Source organism: Cervus canadensis, chromosome 20 (assembly GCF_019320065.1).
Source record: "Cervus canadensis isolate Bull #8, Minnesota chromosome 20, ASM1932006v1, whole genome shotgun sequence".
In the NCBI taxonomy this organism is placed as follows: domain Eukaryota; kingdom Metazoa; phylum Chordata; class Mammalia; order Artiodactyla; family Cervidae; genus Cervus; species Cervus canadensis.
In genome coordinates, this window is record NC_057405.1 from 57,404,477 (window position 1) to 57,421,327 (window position 16,851).

The 16,851-nt window shown below is 38.5% G+C and overlaps 1 protein-coding gene across 3 annotated transcripts in view; it reads left to right on the forward strand.

Annotated features, from left to right (window-relative positions):
* ARMC2 (armadillo repeat containing 2) overlaps nt 1-16,851 on the forward strand; it is a 128,888-nt gene that overhangs the window by 73,195 nt on the left and 38,842 nt on the right. For all 3 annotated transcript variants that reach the window (XM_043439189.1, XM_043439188.1, XM_043439190.1), the window contains exons 11-12: nt 2,228-2,373; nt 8,371-8,470. In XM_043439189.1, coding sequence (XP_043295124.1) covers nt 2,228-2,373; nt 8,371-8,470 — 246 coding nt within the window. The remainder of the gene's footprint in view (nt 1-2,227; nt 2,374-8,370; nt 8,471-16,851) is intronic.

Here is a 16,851-nt window from a genome sequence, read left to right on the forward strand (position 1 = left end):
GGTTCTGGAATATCTCTGAGTTTTGCAACTTGAGCAGCTGTGTTGATGGTAGTGTCGTGAACTGAGACATCACTACTATGTATTTTTCAAGTGCATGGTGTATGTTTCATGTATGTGATTCTAGCAGCATTACAACCAAGAAATATGGAAACATTCCAGGTATCACATCGTGCTCAACTCCTTGCACTCCACACAGTGTGATCCAGGCAGTAAATAGATACTGATTTAAAATCAGGTGATATGTCACGTCTTGATTTGGGCTATTTGTAAAAGTTATGTGTTTGGGGCAATAGCACCTTGAACTGTCTTGACTTTTCCTAATCAACTAAGGAAAAAGGTTGAAAGGGAGAGGGGAAAAATCAAAACAAAACTGAATTTGAAACAAGAAAATAAAAGCTCCTAAGAAACCTCTGGTCCCTCCTGCTGACAGCATCCCCGGCCAGAGGTTGAGTGTGGGGAGCTAGAAGATGACAACAGATTGAGGTACCGGATCTGTGAAGCCGCGGGGTCCAGGGAAGGGGGTGTTTGTGTGTACAGTGGGTGGGATCAGTGCTGCACGGTCTTGCCACAGTCTCTGCCTGTCTGGTTCTGGCCAGGACCCACGCGAGCGTCTGTGCTCTTTGGTGAAGGAGTGGGGAAGCTGCGAGTCATCCTTTGGGTTGACATAAACCAGCAGTGCTCCAGTGCCTGGGCTGTCTCTGGAGAAGGTGGACAGGTTAGAGTCGGGGACAGATGATGAGAATTTTCCATTTTATGGCAGTGATGGCTTGGAATGCCTCGAATGGCTTGTAAACCTTCCTTAGCTTAAGAGACTACATTGGTAGATTAAGTGGAATGCTAGAATAGTTTGTTTCCCCTGCAGTGTTTTGGATACTGAACCTTTCAGGGGAGAATTTACTGAATCATTGTGTAATTGAATCAACTACAAAAGACTTGCACACATTTGTTTGAAGTATTATGTTTACGTTTTCTGCTTTAGAGAGAACATAGTTGGTTATATTTAAAAAAATTTTTTTGTTGCGATTTGTTACAAAAGAAAACTAATCAAACATACATGTCATCTTAATAATTGTTAAAGTTTATTTGTTATGGCTGTAATGATGCTTTTTATTTATGTAATCCTCTACAGTGTACAAAAACCGTGTTACCTTTTTTTCCACCTGTTACACGCAACCTTGGCTGGTGAGCAGAGTTTGTAATCCCCTTTTCACAGACAAGGAATGGGGGAGTTGAAGAATGACTGAGTGCCTCAGTCACGTAAATTTAGGAAGAGATTTGGGACTTGACTGTTCATCATTTGAGTCTAAGGCTAGTAATCTCCCTCCTTCTGCGTTTTGGATGTGAAGACCCATAACAAAGGCGAGGATGGAACCTGTGATTTTTGAACTCCTGTTAATTAACTGGCACTGGCAATGCCAGCCACACATCTCATCTCATTGAATCCTAACAATGCCAGGGCAACTGTCACCATCCCCACTTTATTGATGAGGAAAATGTGCTCCAGGAGGTTAACTAACTGAGTCTAAACTGATGAAGGGTGGGGCTGGAATTTGACCAGGCCATCCAACTCCCAAGCTGACTCCCTTAACCCGTGGCCTGCCTGTACCATCTCAGGAGGAAAGAACACCTTGCATATATGTAAAATTATTAGATAACCGCAGCTTTCATTTTATAGATTTTTTAAATTGTTCTCTTCTCCACTTTCAGACAAGGGTTAAAGTACATAATTTTTCTGAATGCTTTGTTTTTTATAAAACAAGACAAATTTGCAAGAGTTTAGTTCTTGCCTCTAGGAAGAGAAAGAGACTAACATTCTTGAATATCCTTTGGCTGCAGCATTGTCATTTGATGGTATTTATAAGAATATGGAACAAGAAGTTTCTGATCCGTGGAACTCATGTGGCATGTCACAGGGTCAATTAATTACCTAATTACCTTCTATAAAGCCAGACAGTGATCTGCTTAACCCTCAGGTTTTGGTATATTAATTACTTCTTAACAGGAATATTTCATTCATTACTTTTGAACCAAAGTAGGCTTTCTTTGTATTCATTTCTTGCTGCTTGTGCATAGGCCCAGATTCTTTGATGGGTGATGCATAAGGGGCCTTGGTTTAGCTACTGATGTAACAAAACTTATGGTGTGGGTTCTCCCACACTGATTAGCATTGCTGTATTAGTGTTTTCTTTAAAAAAAAAAAATGCCACTAACATGCTTTTTTCCCTAGGTGACTGCTACACTGAGAAACTTGGTTGATTCACCACTAGCAAGAAGTAAGTTGCTAAGCATCAATGCCCTTCCCCAGCTCTGCACAATAATGGAACAGTACATAGGTGACAAGGATGTCTGTACCAACATTGCCAGAATATTCAGGTAAGGTAGAGTAGGAATATAAAGTAGCCTTACAGTAATGCTAATGTTTAGATTCGGGGGTTATCTTTAGTATTTGTGTGGGCAAAGAATCTGGTTTTTGCTTTTTATGTCACCTAGAAGAAAAGGTAAATCTAGTGGCCCACGTTTAAAATAAGTGACTTAAGACTTGTTTTATTGACTTCATTTCTTACGTATTTCTAATGTGATTCTAAACTTATTGACTTTAAGGTGCTTTAAAGTTGTGAGTTGTCCTAGTGTTTTTATAAAAGGAAGAAACAAAACTCTCAGCTTATTGGAGATAAAGAGCTGTATCACAAAACCCAGCAAACCTACTGGTGCACTTGGAAACAGTGCTTAAGGATTCTAACAGAAAAGAGGAAAGTCTGATCTGACTTTATTTATAATCGCAGGTTATTTTTTTTCGGTTGTTTGGCTGAACTTTGGCTCACACATTCAGTAGTCATGTTTATACTTACTTTGCTGCAGAAGCAATGATAACCTGAATCTAGGCTGCCTCAAAACAAGATGTGACTAAATTTCAGAACTGTCTTTGAATTATGTATTTACATTTCTCCCTTCACTGCTCTTTACCAGTGTTTTGACATAATGATCCTTCTCCAGAGACCCGAGCCTTTCTTGAACTGTAGTATGGTAGCTGTTTAACAAAATACAAAATTTCCTGAAGACTGATTTGGTAATTGATCCCACATGAGGGTGTGAGTCCAGCTTTGATCTTTTAGCACTGTACTTTCCTATCTGGGTCCTTAATTGTGGGTACTTAATTAGTCCCATTTTGAAGCACATAAAATCATAAAGATTTCTGTGTATGGCAGCATGTAAAGATCCAATTTGGTTTTTCTTCCCCGTGGAGAGACAGTTTCCCCACCACATGTTACTGAATATGCCATCCTTTTCTCATTGCTTTTAAATGCCTACTCAAGAGAATGCAAGCTTCCATATACTTGCAGGTCTGTTTCTTAACATTCTGTCTGACCCATCCTCAGACTAGTAACACGTTGGTTTTTTTTTACTGTTATGGGTTTAAGTCTTGCTATAAGGTATTAATAAGATGAATCCTCCACTCTTCTCCTTTAAAATCCAAATTTTTATTTTCTCTTCCTCATGAACTGGAGAATCAGCTAAAAAGTCCATGAAAGGAGCTTTGGATTTTTTTTCATGAAACTATACTCAGTATTTAGGGTAACTGGGACAGAGGTGGGGAGAACTGACATCTTTGTGATATCAAGTCTTCCATCCATAAACAGTTGTGATGTTTCTTCTTTTCATAAAATTTTATAATTTTCTCTTAAAAAATTTTGTCTTTTTGGAGAAAAAAATACATCTTTTGTTAGATGTATTCCTTCATGACTCTTGCTGCAATTATAAATGCATCTTTTAAGAAAACAATTCTAATGAGTGTTGCTATGTTGCTAGTGTATGTGAACAGTATTGATGTTTGCTTATTAATCTTGTTATCCAGAACATCTTGATTAACATTAGGTCTAAGAGTCTATAGATTCTCTTGGATTTTCTATGCAAATTATTTGCAAACAAGTATAGTTTGTTCCCCCCCACCCCTCCATTATTACAACTCTGTCCCTGTCCTCACCTCTTGGATGCATTGCTTGAAAGTGAAAGTCACTCAGTTGTGTCCGACTCTTTGCAACCCCATGGACTATACAGTCCATGGAATTCTCCAGGCCAGAATACTGGAGTGGGTAACCTTCCCCTTCTCTGGGGGATCTTCCCAGCCCAGGATCCAACCCAGGTCTCCCACATTGCAGGCAGATTCTTTACCAGCTGAACCACAAGGGAAGCCCAAGAATACTGGAGTGGGTAGCCCATCCCTTCTCCAGCGGATCTTCCCGACCCAGGAATCAAACCCAGGTCTCCTGCATTGCAGGCAGATTCTTTAGCAGCTCAGCTACCAGGAATATAAATATGTGTGTGTATATATATATTCTTTTTTTCCCCCATTATTACAGCTCTGCCCCTGTCCTCACCTGTTCCTTGAGTGCATTGCTTAGGATGCCCAGTATAAAGTTGTGAGAGTATTAGGCTGGCTGGCTTTCTCCTGACTTTAACGGAAATGTTTTTGTAGTTTTACAAGTTGAAATTGTTTGTTGTAGGTTTTTGTAGATACCCCTTAACAGTTAAGGAACAATTTTCTCCCTTTAATGGATTTTAAATTTCCTTGAATTCTTGAATATATTTTGATTATATGGATTTTCTTTGTTTAATTCTTTAACATAGTAGATTACATTAACAGGTTTTCTCATGTTAAATCATTATATATTGCTAGGTTTGCTCAGCTTATATTTTGTTTTTAGGATTTTTCATTTATGGTTACGAGTTAGATTGACCTATACATTTCCTTTCTTATACTGTCCCTGTCTGGTTTTAATGTCCAGTTTATACCAGCCTCATAAAATTAACTGGGATATATTCCAATATTTTCTCTATTTTAGAAGAATTTCTGAAAATTAAACTTATCTGCCTCTTGAAAAGTCTGTAGAACTTGCTTGAAAAGCTGTTTTATCCTGTTGTGTGTATATGTGTGTGTGTGTGCATGTGTGTGTGAATATCATTGACAGCTGATTCACTTTCTTTAATGGTCTAGTCATATCCTATTTACACTTGGTTCAGTTTCTAAAAGTTATATTTTTATAAGAATTCATTCATTTAAGTTTCAAACTATATAAGGGCATTCCAAATATTCTGTTATCCTTTTATTTTTATTTTTTAGCACCAAAAACATTTTGTATTGGGATATAGCTGATTAACAATGTTGCGATAGTTTCAGGTGGACAGGGAAGAGTCTCCGCCATACATGTATCCATTCTCCCTCAAACCCCTCTCTCATCCACGCTCCTACTTAACATTGAGTTCCATGTGCTATGTAATAGGTTTTTGTTGGTTTAAATATAGCAGTGTATACATGACTTGCCCAAAGTCCCTAACTCTCCCTTCTACCCCCGCCCCAGCATCCGTGAGTTTTCCAAGTCTGTGAGTCTCTTTCTGTTTTGCAAGTTCATTAGTATTCTTTCTTTTCAGAGTCAACACATGCTGCTGCTGCTTGGTCACTTCAGTCGTGTCCGGCTCTGCGACCATATGGACTGCAACGTGCCAGGCTCCTCTGTCCGTGGGGTTCTCTAGGCAAGAACACTGGAGTGGGTTGCCATGCCCTTCTCCAGGGGATCTTCCCAGCCCAGGGATTGAACCCTGGTCTCCTGCATTGCAGGCAGATTCTTTACCTCTGAGCCACCAGGGAGCCCTCCATGTTGCTGCCAGTGGCCTTACTTCATTCTTTTTAATGGCTGAGTAATATTCCATTGTGTGTGTGTGTGTGTGTGTGTGTGTGTGCGCGCGTGCACGCACGCCCACCACACCTTCTTTATCCATTCCTCTGTCGATGGACATTTAGGTTGTTCCCATGTCTCGTAAACAATGTGCTGCATTGAACCCTGGGGTACTTGTATCTTTTCGAGCCATGTTTTTCTCTGGATATATGCCCAGGAGTGGGATTGCAGGATCATATAGTGGCTCTATTTTTAGTTTCTTAAGGAACCTCCATACTGCTCTCCATAGTTGATGCACCGATTTACATTCCTGCCAGCAGTGCAGAAGGGTTCCCTTCTCTCCACAGCCTCTCCAGCATTTGTTATTTGTGGATTTTTTTATGATAACCAATCTGACCAGTGTGAGGTGATATCTCATTGTAGTTTTGATTTGCATTTCTCTGATAACTAGCAATTTTTAACATCTTTTCATGTGCCTGTTTGCCATCTGTATGTCCTCTTTAGAGAAATGTCTATTCAGATCTTCTGCCCATTTTTTGAGTGGGCTGTTTGTTTTGATGATATTAAGTGTCATAAACTGTAAATTTTGGAGACTAATCCGTTATCAGTCACATCATTGGCAAATATTTCCTCCCAATCTGTGGGTTGTCTTTTTGTTTTGTTTATTGTTTCCTTTTCTATGCAAAAGCTTTTGAGTTTAAGTAGGTCCCACTTGTTTGTTTTTGCTTTTATTTCCATTATTCTGGGAGCTGGATTAAAAAAGATGTTGCTGTGATTTATGTCAGAGAGTGTTCTGCCTATGTTTTCCTCTAAGTTTTATAGTGTCTGGTCTGAAATTTAGATCTTTAATCCATTATTTTTGTGTAAGGAGTTAAGGAATGATCTAATTTCATTTTTTTACATGGGGCTCGTCTATGACCATATCACCCTGAATGTGCCTGATCTCGCCTGTTATTTTTTTAATCTCTGTTGCCTCTCTAATTATACCCCTTTTATTTATATTACTTACTTAAGAAATATTTATGCAGTGCCTACTATGTGCCAGGCAGTTTTCTAAGCACTTTCTAAATACTAGTTCATTTATTCCTTGTAATGGCTTTAAGAGGTAGGTACTTGTTATTACTATCTTCATTTTACCAATGAGGAGGCTAGGCATAGAGAAATTTGGTAGTTTTCCCAGAGTTGCACAGCTGTGATTTAAACTAGATAGTCTGGCTCTAGAATTTACATGGTTAACTGCTATGTCACACTGCCTCTTCATTTTGATGTTGATTTTCATTCCTTATTTTGAAGATTTATGATATTTTTCTTTTTCTCTTGATCAGTCTTGCCAAAGGTTGGCCAATTTATTAGTTTTTGCAAAGAACCAATAGATCTATCAAACCACTCTATTGTAAGTTTCTTTCCTATTGTATTCCTCATTCTTAGCCTTAGTAATTCTTCTATTCTTTCTGGATATATTATATTTTCTTCTGGGCTTCCCTGGTGGCTTAGATGGTAGAGAATCTGCCTGCAGATCCCTGGGTTAGAAAGATCCCCTGGAGGAGGGCATGCAACCCACTCCAGTATTCTGTCCTGGAGAATCCCCATGGACAGAAGAGCCTGGCGGCCTACAGTACATGGGGTCACAAAGAGTCGGACACGACTGAGTGACTAAACACAGCACATATTTCTTTCCATGTTGGTTAGAAATCCCTTTCCTTTCAGCTTTCTTAAGGTTATGAATTTTCCTCTACTGCTGCAGCTGCATCTAAATTTTGATCTGTAGTATTTTTTGTTATTGTTCAGATATGTGGTTTTTTATTTTCTTATTTCTTTGACCCACAAGTTATGTGTTTTTAAATTTCCAAAAGTATGTCTCTAAAATGTGATCTAAAACATTGGTAATTTACTGAGATTGTTCATGGCCTGGCACATGATCAAGTTTTTAAAATATTAGTGATGTTTTTTCTATTAATCTGTCACTTAATGAGAGGCTTATGAACATCTGTTAATTTGATATAGGTTTGTGAGTTCCACCTTGTGGGTTATGTTAGTTTGTTTGCTTACTTTTGAAAATTTGAAGCTATTTTCAAGGTTTTTTGCCTTAAGGTCTATTTTGCCTGATATTAATATACCACTAATATCCTAGCATATTTGAACAGTTTAACATTTGTTTGTGCTGGAGTTCCGAGAGATTGACTTTACCAGATTGAAATTTACCAGATATTGTGTAAATTTCTTATCTTGTGTTTTCTGAACCACAAGCTTGGTTGTTAAAGAAGCTGCCTGCAATTTAGGAGACCTGGATTCAATTCTTGGGTCGGGAAGATCCCTAGAGGAGGGCATGGCAACCCACTCCAGTTCTCTTGCCTGGAGAATTCCATGGACAGAGGAGCCTGGCAGGATACAGTCCATGGGGTCTCAAGAGTTGGACTCAACTCAGTGACTAAACCATCACCACCTGCCTTAGAGGTTTCAGCTTTCTCTTTTTCAAAGAACTTGAAATTTTCCTTGCTCCCACCCTATGCTCCTGGAATCTAGAGCAGGTAACCAGCTCCCTGAGGCATCTCTGGGCCAGTGTATAGAGTATTTCCAGACTGCTTTTCATGCACAGGACAATGCTTTGAAGGTCTGCATTTAAAGCAACCCTAGGTATATTTGAGTTTTATTGAAAAACAAAGCTGACTTTTATTTTTTCCATTTGACATTTCTACAGCAAACTTACTTCTTACCATGACTGCTGTGTGGCCTTGGCCAGCTATTCAAGATGTTATGCCTTGTTTTTGAATCTGATAAACAAATACCAGAAGAAGCAGGTCAGTTCTTTATACATTTAACTCTTCACTGTGTCTTTGCATTTGTGTATTTGTGTAATAAGGCCACGTTGAATGACTTTGTGTTTTGAATGTATAATTTTCTCTTAGAAGCTTCCTTTAGATATGTAACGAGCTGCCCCCAGGAGGCAGAGAGTTTCATGGAGGAGGTGGGGAGGAAGTAATTTGAGGCAGAGATGGCCTCAGAAGGATGTGCATGCAGTACAAGGACTCACGATGTTGGGTGAAGGGTGGGTGCTGTTCCTCCTAGTACTGTGTGGATGCCTCCTACAGGAGGCACCTTTGAGCGGGGTGGGGTTACACTGGTTATTTCCAGGCCCCAACCCAGGCCTCCTGAGCCAGGTGGGTGCAGATGTGCCCAGCCATCTGCACTTTAACAAGAACTGCAGGGACTTCTAATGCAAACTGAAGTTCAGGATCCCCTACACTGGGTATACTCCGAAGATTCTTCTAGCCCTGAAATTTTCTAATTTTTTGACACTGTTGTAGTTAGAAGATGACATTTCGAGGTTAAGTATTTAAAGGAAGTAATTTGGTTTTAATGGGTTGGACAAAAATGTAATAGCTGTTTTTAAAAAAGGAAGAACTCACAAATGACTTTCCCTTAATAAAATTATAATACTTAATACAAACATTGATTTTTATGATATTATCATTTTTGAATAGTCATTAAATGCAGGCTAGTTTTATTTGTCTTTACAAATGATTAAAGTGACATCAACTCTTTAGTGGGATGGTTTATAAATGAAAATATGTATTAATGTCCAGTATGGTAAATTTTCAAAATTACATAGTAGGTATCACCAGTTTAAAATCAAATTATATATATTCTAAAATGGTTTTAATATGAAGCTTTGTGTTTGTTTATATTAACCATATCAAAACCCCCTCAAAATATAATTCCTGTTTGCCACAAATAGAGCTAAACTTATTCTTACCCAGTCAAGTACTTCTGCTGAGAATGACTAAATTTGTCATATTTTACACTGTTATCAGCTATTTATTAAAAGGTTGCTAGTCTCGTTTTGGTTATATTGATAGAGAAATTTCTGTGTTCATATTACACCATTATGTATTATGTGCTCAGTTGCTCAATCATGTCTGACTCTTTGCGACAGGACTGTAGCTTGCCAAGCTTCTCTGACCATGAAATTTTCCAGGCAAGAGTACTGGAGCAGGTTGCCATTTCCTACTACAGGGGATCTTCCCGACCCAGGGATTGAACCTGAGTCTCCTGCACTGGCAGGCAGATTCTTTACCACTAGCACCACCTGTATGTTTTAAAGATAATAAAAACTTTGCTGAAAGTGTTAATGTTTCTATTTAACTTTAAGAAAACAATTTACAGATATGCACTTGATTTCCTGATTCTGAGTATTTGGACTACAAATACTATGTATTTTGTATTTTGTAATTCCCCTATGTATTTTGTATTTTCTCTAAATTACATACTTTGAAAGATTTCATGGCATAAGAATTTGCTGTGTCAAAAAAAAAAAAAAAAGAATTTGCTGTGTCAGATGAAGAATGAATTTGATTACCTTACACCGAGTTGTGGATGTGACTGGTGATAGAAGCAAGGTCCAATGCTGTAAAGAGCAATATTGCATAGGAACCTGGAACGTTAGGTCCATGAATCAAGGCAAATTGAAAGTGGTCAAACAGGAGATGGCAAGTGTGAATGTCAACATTCTAGGAATCAGCGAACTAAAATGGACTGGAATGGGTGAATTTAACTCAGATGACCATTATATCTACTACTGTGGGCAGGAATCCCTTAGAAGAAATGGAGTAGCTATCATGATCAATAGAAGAGTCTGAAATGCAGTACTTGGATGCTATCTCAAAAATAACAGAATGATCTCTGTTCGTTTCCAAGGCAAGCCATTCAGTATCATGGTAATCCAAGCCTATATCCCAACCAGTAACGCTGAAGAAGCTGAAGTTGAACGGTTCTATGAAGACCTACAAGACCTTTTAGAACTAACACCCAAAAAAGATGTCCTTTTCATTATAGGGGACTGGAATGCAAAAGTAGGAAGTCAAGAAACACCCGGAGTAACAGGCAGATTTGGCCTTGGAGTATGGAAGGAAGCAGGGCAAAGGCTAGTAGAGTTCTGCCAAGAGAACACACTGGTCATAGCAAACACCCTCTTCCAACAACACAAGAGAAGACTCTACACATGGACATCACCAGATGGTCAACACCGAAATCAGATTGATTATATGCTTTGCAGCCAAAGATGGAGAAGCTCTATACAGTCAGCAAAAACAAGACCGGGAGCTGACTGTGGCTCAGATCATGAACTCCTTATTGCAAAATTCAGACTTAAACTGAACAAAGTAAGGAAAACCACTAGATAATTGAGGTATGACCTAAATCAAATCCCTTATGATTATACAGTGGACGTGAGAAATAGATTTAAGGGACTAGATCTGATAGAGAGCCTGATGAACTATGGACGGAGGCTCGTGACATTGTACAGGAGACAGGGATCAAGACCATCCCCATGGAAAAGAAATGCAAAAAGGCAAAATGGTTGTCTGAGGAGGCCTTACAAATAGCTGTGAAAAGAAGAGAAGCAAAAGGCAAAGGAGAAAGGGAAAGATATTCCCATTTGAATGCAGAGTTCCAAAGAATAGCCAGGAGAGATAAGAAAGCCTTCTTCAGCAATCAATGCAAAGAAATAGAGGAAAACAACAGAATGGGAAAGACTAGAGATCTCTTCAAGAAAATTGAGAGATCTCAAGGGAACATTTCACGTAAAGATGGGTTCAATAAAGGACAGATATTGTATGGACCTAACAGAAGCAGAAGATATTAAGAAGAGGTGGCAAGAATACACAGAAGAACTGTACAAAAAAGATCTTCACGACCCAGATAATCACAATGGTGTGATCACTCACCTAGAGCCAGACATTCTGGAATGTGAAGTCAAGTGGGCCTTACAAAGCATCACACGAACAAAGTTAGTGGATGTGATGGAATTCCAGTTGAGCTATTTCAAATACTGAAAGATGATGCTGTGAAAGTGCTGCACTCAATATGTCAGCAAATTTGGAAAACTCAGCAGTGGCCACAGGACTGGAAAAGTTCAGTTTTTATTCCAGTCCCTAAGAAAGGCAATCCCAAAGAATGCTCAAACTACCGCACAATTGCACTCATCTCACATGCTAGTAAAGTAATGCTCAGAATTCTCCAAGCCAGGCTTCAGCAATACGTGAACCGAGAACTCCCAGGTGTTCAAGCTGGTTTTAGAAAAGGCAGGGAAATCAGAGATCAAATTGCCAACATCTGCTGGACCATCAAAAAAGCAAGAGAGTTCCAGAAAGTATTTTACTGCTTTATTGACTACGCCAAAGCCTTCGACTGTGTGGATCACAATAAACTGTGGAAAATTCTGAAAGAGGTGGGAATAACAGACCACCTGACCTGCCTCTTGAGAAATCTGTATGCAGGTCAGGAAGCAACAGTTAGAACTGGATGTGGAACAACAGACTGGTTCCAAATAGGAAAAGGAGTATGTCAAGGCTGTATATTGTCACCCTGCTTATTTAACTTATATGCAGAGTACATCATGAGGAATGCTGGGCTGGAAGAAGCACAAGCTGGCATCAAGATTGCTGGGAGAAATATCAATAACCTCAGATATGCAGATGACACCACCCTTATGGCAAAAAGTGAAGAGGAACTATAAAGCCTCTTGATGAAAGTGAAAGAGGAGAGTGAAAAAGTTGGCTTAAAGCTCAACATTCAGAAAACCAGGATCATGGCATCTGGTCCCATCACTTCATGGCAAATAGATGGGGAAACAGAGGAAACAGTATCAGACTTTGTTTTTTGGGCTCCAAAATCGCTGCAGATGGTGACTGCAGCCATGAAATTAAAAGACGCTTACTCCTTGGAAGGAAAGTTATGGCCAACCTAGATAGCGTATTAAAAAGCAGAGACATTACTTTGCCAACAAAGGTCCATCTGGTCAAGGCTATGGTTTTTCCAGTGGTCATGTGTGGATGTGAGAGCTGGACTGTGAGGAAAGCTGAGCACTGAAAAATTGATGCTTTTGAACTATGGTATTGGAGAAGACTCTTGAGAGTCCCTTGGACTGCAAGGAGATCCAACCAGTTCATCCTAAAGGAGATCAGTCCTGGGTGTTCATTGGAAGGACTGATGCTGAAGCTGAAACTCCAGTACTTTGGCCACCTCATGCGAAGAGTTGACTCATTGGAAAAGACCCTGATGCTTGGAGGGATTGGGGGCAGGAGGAGAAGGGGACGACAGAGGATGATATGGTTGAATGGCATCACTGACTCGATGGGCATGAGTTTGAGTAAACTCCAGGAGTTTGTGATGGACAGGGAGGCCTGGCATGCTGCAATTCATGGGGTTGCAAAGAGTCGGACACAACTGAGCAACTGAACTGAACTAGGCACTTACTGATTTAGATTTTGGTAAAATATACTATCAGAACTCTAATCATTAGACAAATGAATTAACCCCCTAGGAGCTTAGATACTCCTAGTTCTGGTTTTCTTTTTTAAGATAGAAAAGATAGTTTGCTGTAACATTAAAAGAAATTTTTCAGTATTATAAAGGGATTTAATTATGGATTTTATTTTGTAATTTTGTTTTATGGGATTACTTTATGGGTTTTACTTTTAATTTACCATCATAGTTTTTTTTTTACTTGTGTTTTGATCATGGATGACTTAGACAGTAACTGGAGATGTTTTCAAATGTGGATTTAAAGAAAACATTTTTGTTTAACAGTTTGATTTCAAGTTATGTCATAACCTGTAATTTTTTTGAAAAAGAAGAAAACCCATCAGTTCAGTACTGACAAATAGCCCTATTTGTTATGGTATTACTGGTACATAACTGTTTGTTTCTCTAATTGTAGTTTAAATGATGATTGTGTTTAATAGAAAGTAGAAAGTTCTGGCATCTGGCTTTTGACAATATGAGATACTTGAGATGTGAGTATAGTTAAGGGTATGCTTTTCCTGGTTCAAGGGACTAAATGTCTTAAAGTTTAATTGGCACAAAATTTTACCACACTTCTTATTGAACTACTTTTCACTTTGGACTGGTAGTTATCTATAAAGCAAAATTGGTATTTAAAGGCCATATTTTTCTCTATTGATTTACATTATAATTTTGTATTCCTATTAAAATTATTTTGGTCCAAAGATGAATAAAGAGCATCTTGCAAAGTAAGTACAGTAACATGTTGTTTTTAGAACTACCAAGGAAATGTGCAATTTATCCCCTTAATCACCAAAGTTATTACCTTTTTAAACTTTCCAAAAAAATTTTATTTATTTACTTTAGACCATGCAGGGTCTTCATTGCTTCTTGTATTTTATTCTACTTGTGCCTCGCAGGGGCACTCTCTAGATGCAGCACACGGGCTTCTCATTGTGGTAGCTTCTGTTGTTGCATACTCCGGGCCCTAGGACGCACAGATTTCAATAATTGCAGCAGGTGGGCTCAGCAGTTGCAGCTTCCAGGCTCTAGCACAGGCTCAATAGTTGTGGCACATCCATGTCATGTGGGATCTTCCCAGATTAGGGATGGAACCTGTGTCCCCTGCATTGGCAGGCAGATTCTTTACCACTGAGCCACCAGGGAAGCCTTCTCCAAAATTATTTTAGTCACTGTGGTAACAATCATATTCAAATATATTACATATTTCCTTGCTCTCTTAGAAGATATTAAAAATAATTTCCTCTTATCAATGCCAAAGGTCAATATTACAAGCAGCAATTATTACTCTAGAGGTTATTTGTCCTACATTGGGAGCATGAGTCTATTCATAAACTTCTTTAAATGTCTGTGTCGTCTTTGTGTAGATTTCTCTCTCCCTTTCCATTGTTATTAACTTTGCTTTGGTAATCATTACCTGTCTTTTGCAATTATTTGTAATTAGTAGGGGAACCTCATAACCAACCTTCTTAAAAGTAACACCTGAAGAGTCTAAATACTGACTTTGAATAGGTTCTGAGTGAGAAGAGCCTGAGGGACTTTAGATGTAATTTCTCTCGACTGTTCTCATCTTCAGAAGCCAGTTCATATTTAAGGTGTGGCTCTTGTGTTCCTTTCTCTATGAAGCCTTCTAAGACCAGCCAAGTTTTTCCTCATCAGTGTATCATTTAATTTTTATTTTTTAAAGGTTTGTAGCAGCTCTATTTGTAATAGTCAAAAACTAGAAACAACCAAATGTCCTTCTCTGGATAAATGGCTAAGCAAACTGTGGGATATCTATGCCATGGAATACTATTCAGCATTAAAAAAGGACTGAACTATTTATATATACTGTATCCTGGATAAGTCTCCAACTATGCTGAGTGAAAAAAGCCAGTCCCCAAATGTTACATACTACATGCGTGATTTTAAAGCCTTTAATGTAGCTAGTACACCCAGTTAGTATGGTCAGAGCTGAGGACCCAAGCAGTATGTTTCTGACCTTAACTGTTTCACTATTATTAAGAAAAATCATCCAAAACTTAGAGCTAGAGTGTGGGGTAGGAGCCCATATATTCTGACAAAGTCATTCTGGGGCACTGTTTAACCAACAGGGCTTAATTCCCAAGGAGAATATATCTTTGTTTAAACTTGCTGTTTACTATTTGATTAGAACCCAGACACTATAAAGTTACACATTAATTTGTAGATTTTTTCTCTGGTAGACAAGATAACCTCAGAGTTATGGTTTGTTACCTTAAGGTCATTAGCCAGGTATGATTCTAACCTAGTAATCTTATTCTAACATTCTTTTTAATGCTTGTAAACACCCAGTTCTTGTTCTTCGAGCCCGCTTTACCATTGTATTGGCTTCCCTCATTAATGAGATAAATAATTCTCTTAATGTGTTCATTTTATATTTCTATGAGAGCCAAGTTAACTTTTTATAAATTATACTTTGACTCTATATTGTCTTTTACTTATGCAAAAGAAGGAAATATTACAGTTTTGAATCATCTTTGATATTTTCTAGTAAGGAAAAATATATATATTTTACATTTTCCTCAAATCCAGAATGCTTTAGAAGAGCAGGGAAATTGTTCAGGCTACAAGGAAATAGTTATGTGTCCCAACCACTTCCTAAAATCGTTAACCAAAAGCTCTCAGAGATCTTTGTAAATATTTCTTTTGTGATTCTCTAAATGGTTATCATTTGTGTAACTGCCTTATGCACTATTGGGATTCCCTAAGGACACAGACTTTGTCTTTATAGACCTGAGATGATTCTTGGCATACCAGACTCATGATAAGTGCTGAAAGAATGAATTTTGCATATGTGAAATGCTTTGGAATCTGTAAAGTATTATACAATAGTTTTTTTCTAGTCCTCTAATACTTCTTCCTTAAATATTTACTTTCCTCTTCCTACTTTGGAGGAGGAAATAATAATTTTCCCCACATTTTTCATGTTGATGGGCTGCCATACACAGCAGCAAAACAGAAATGCTGGACTTAAATTACTTCAGACCAGCACAGCATCTTAGGTTCCTGTTCCCCTTGGCCCAGGTGACTAGTTGGATAAGATTTGTTTTTCCTCTTTCCCGAGAGATAGAAGTGATTTCCAGAAACAGAAACCGCACACCACATCCTGATGTGAGTGTATTTATCTTTGGTGGCTCAGATTTTACTCCACCTGAGGTTTACTTGGACATTGAGACTTTTGAACTGATCTTTGAAATGTACCCCAGTCCTCCAGCAACTTTTAAACTGGAATTATTACTTCCTAGAACTATTTTTGTTTCAGTTCTAGGAAATGTTTCTCCAAGGCTAACTTGGATTATAGACACATGCACACTTTGGACGCGTGATAGTCTCTTAGTGTACAGAGCTATCACCCAGGGACTCAGTAACCAGTCTGTAGCCCTTCTCTTTGTCCTGAGAGGTTAGCTTTGCCTTTGTCTTAAAAGTTTGAAGGCTACATTGACAATTGGCAGAGATTTCATTTTTCTGGGACTTATTTTTAAATTTAATCATGTTATGACTCTGTATTTTTGAAGAACATAGAAACAAAAATCTCAAAAAAAGAAAACCCCTCTCTAGTGATAAATGAACTGTCACCTGCACACGCCTCTTTGAGTGTTTTTTTTATCAACCAGGTGAGGAGCTTAGCAGGAAACTGTGGCCAGCTGCCTCCCCCGTCCACCAGGGGGAGATCCTGCTTGGAACCAGGTAGCACCAAAGCTGATGACTGCTGGGAGAAGTGGAATATTTCCTCCCCCATCTGGTGTTGTATTCCATTAAAGGGAAAAAAAGAAAAAGTGAGAAAATGTCAAAAGTAAAAAATTTTTTCCTGTTTTTTTTTTTTTTTCACACCTTATTCATATTCATCTCTTTTCAA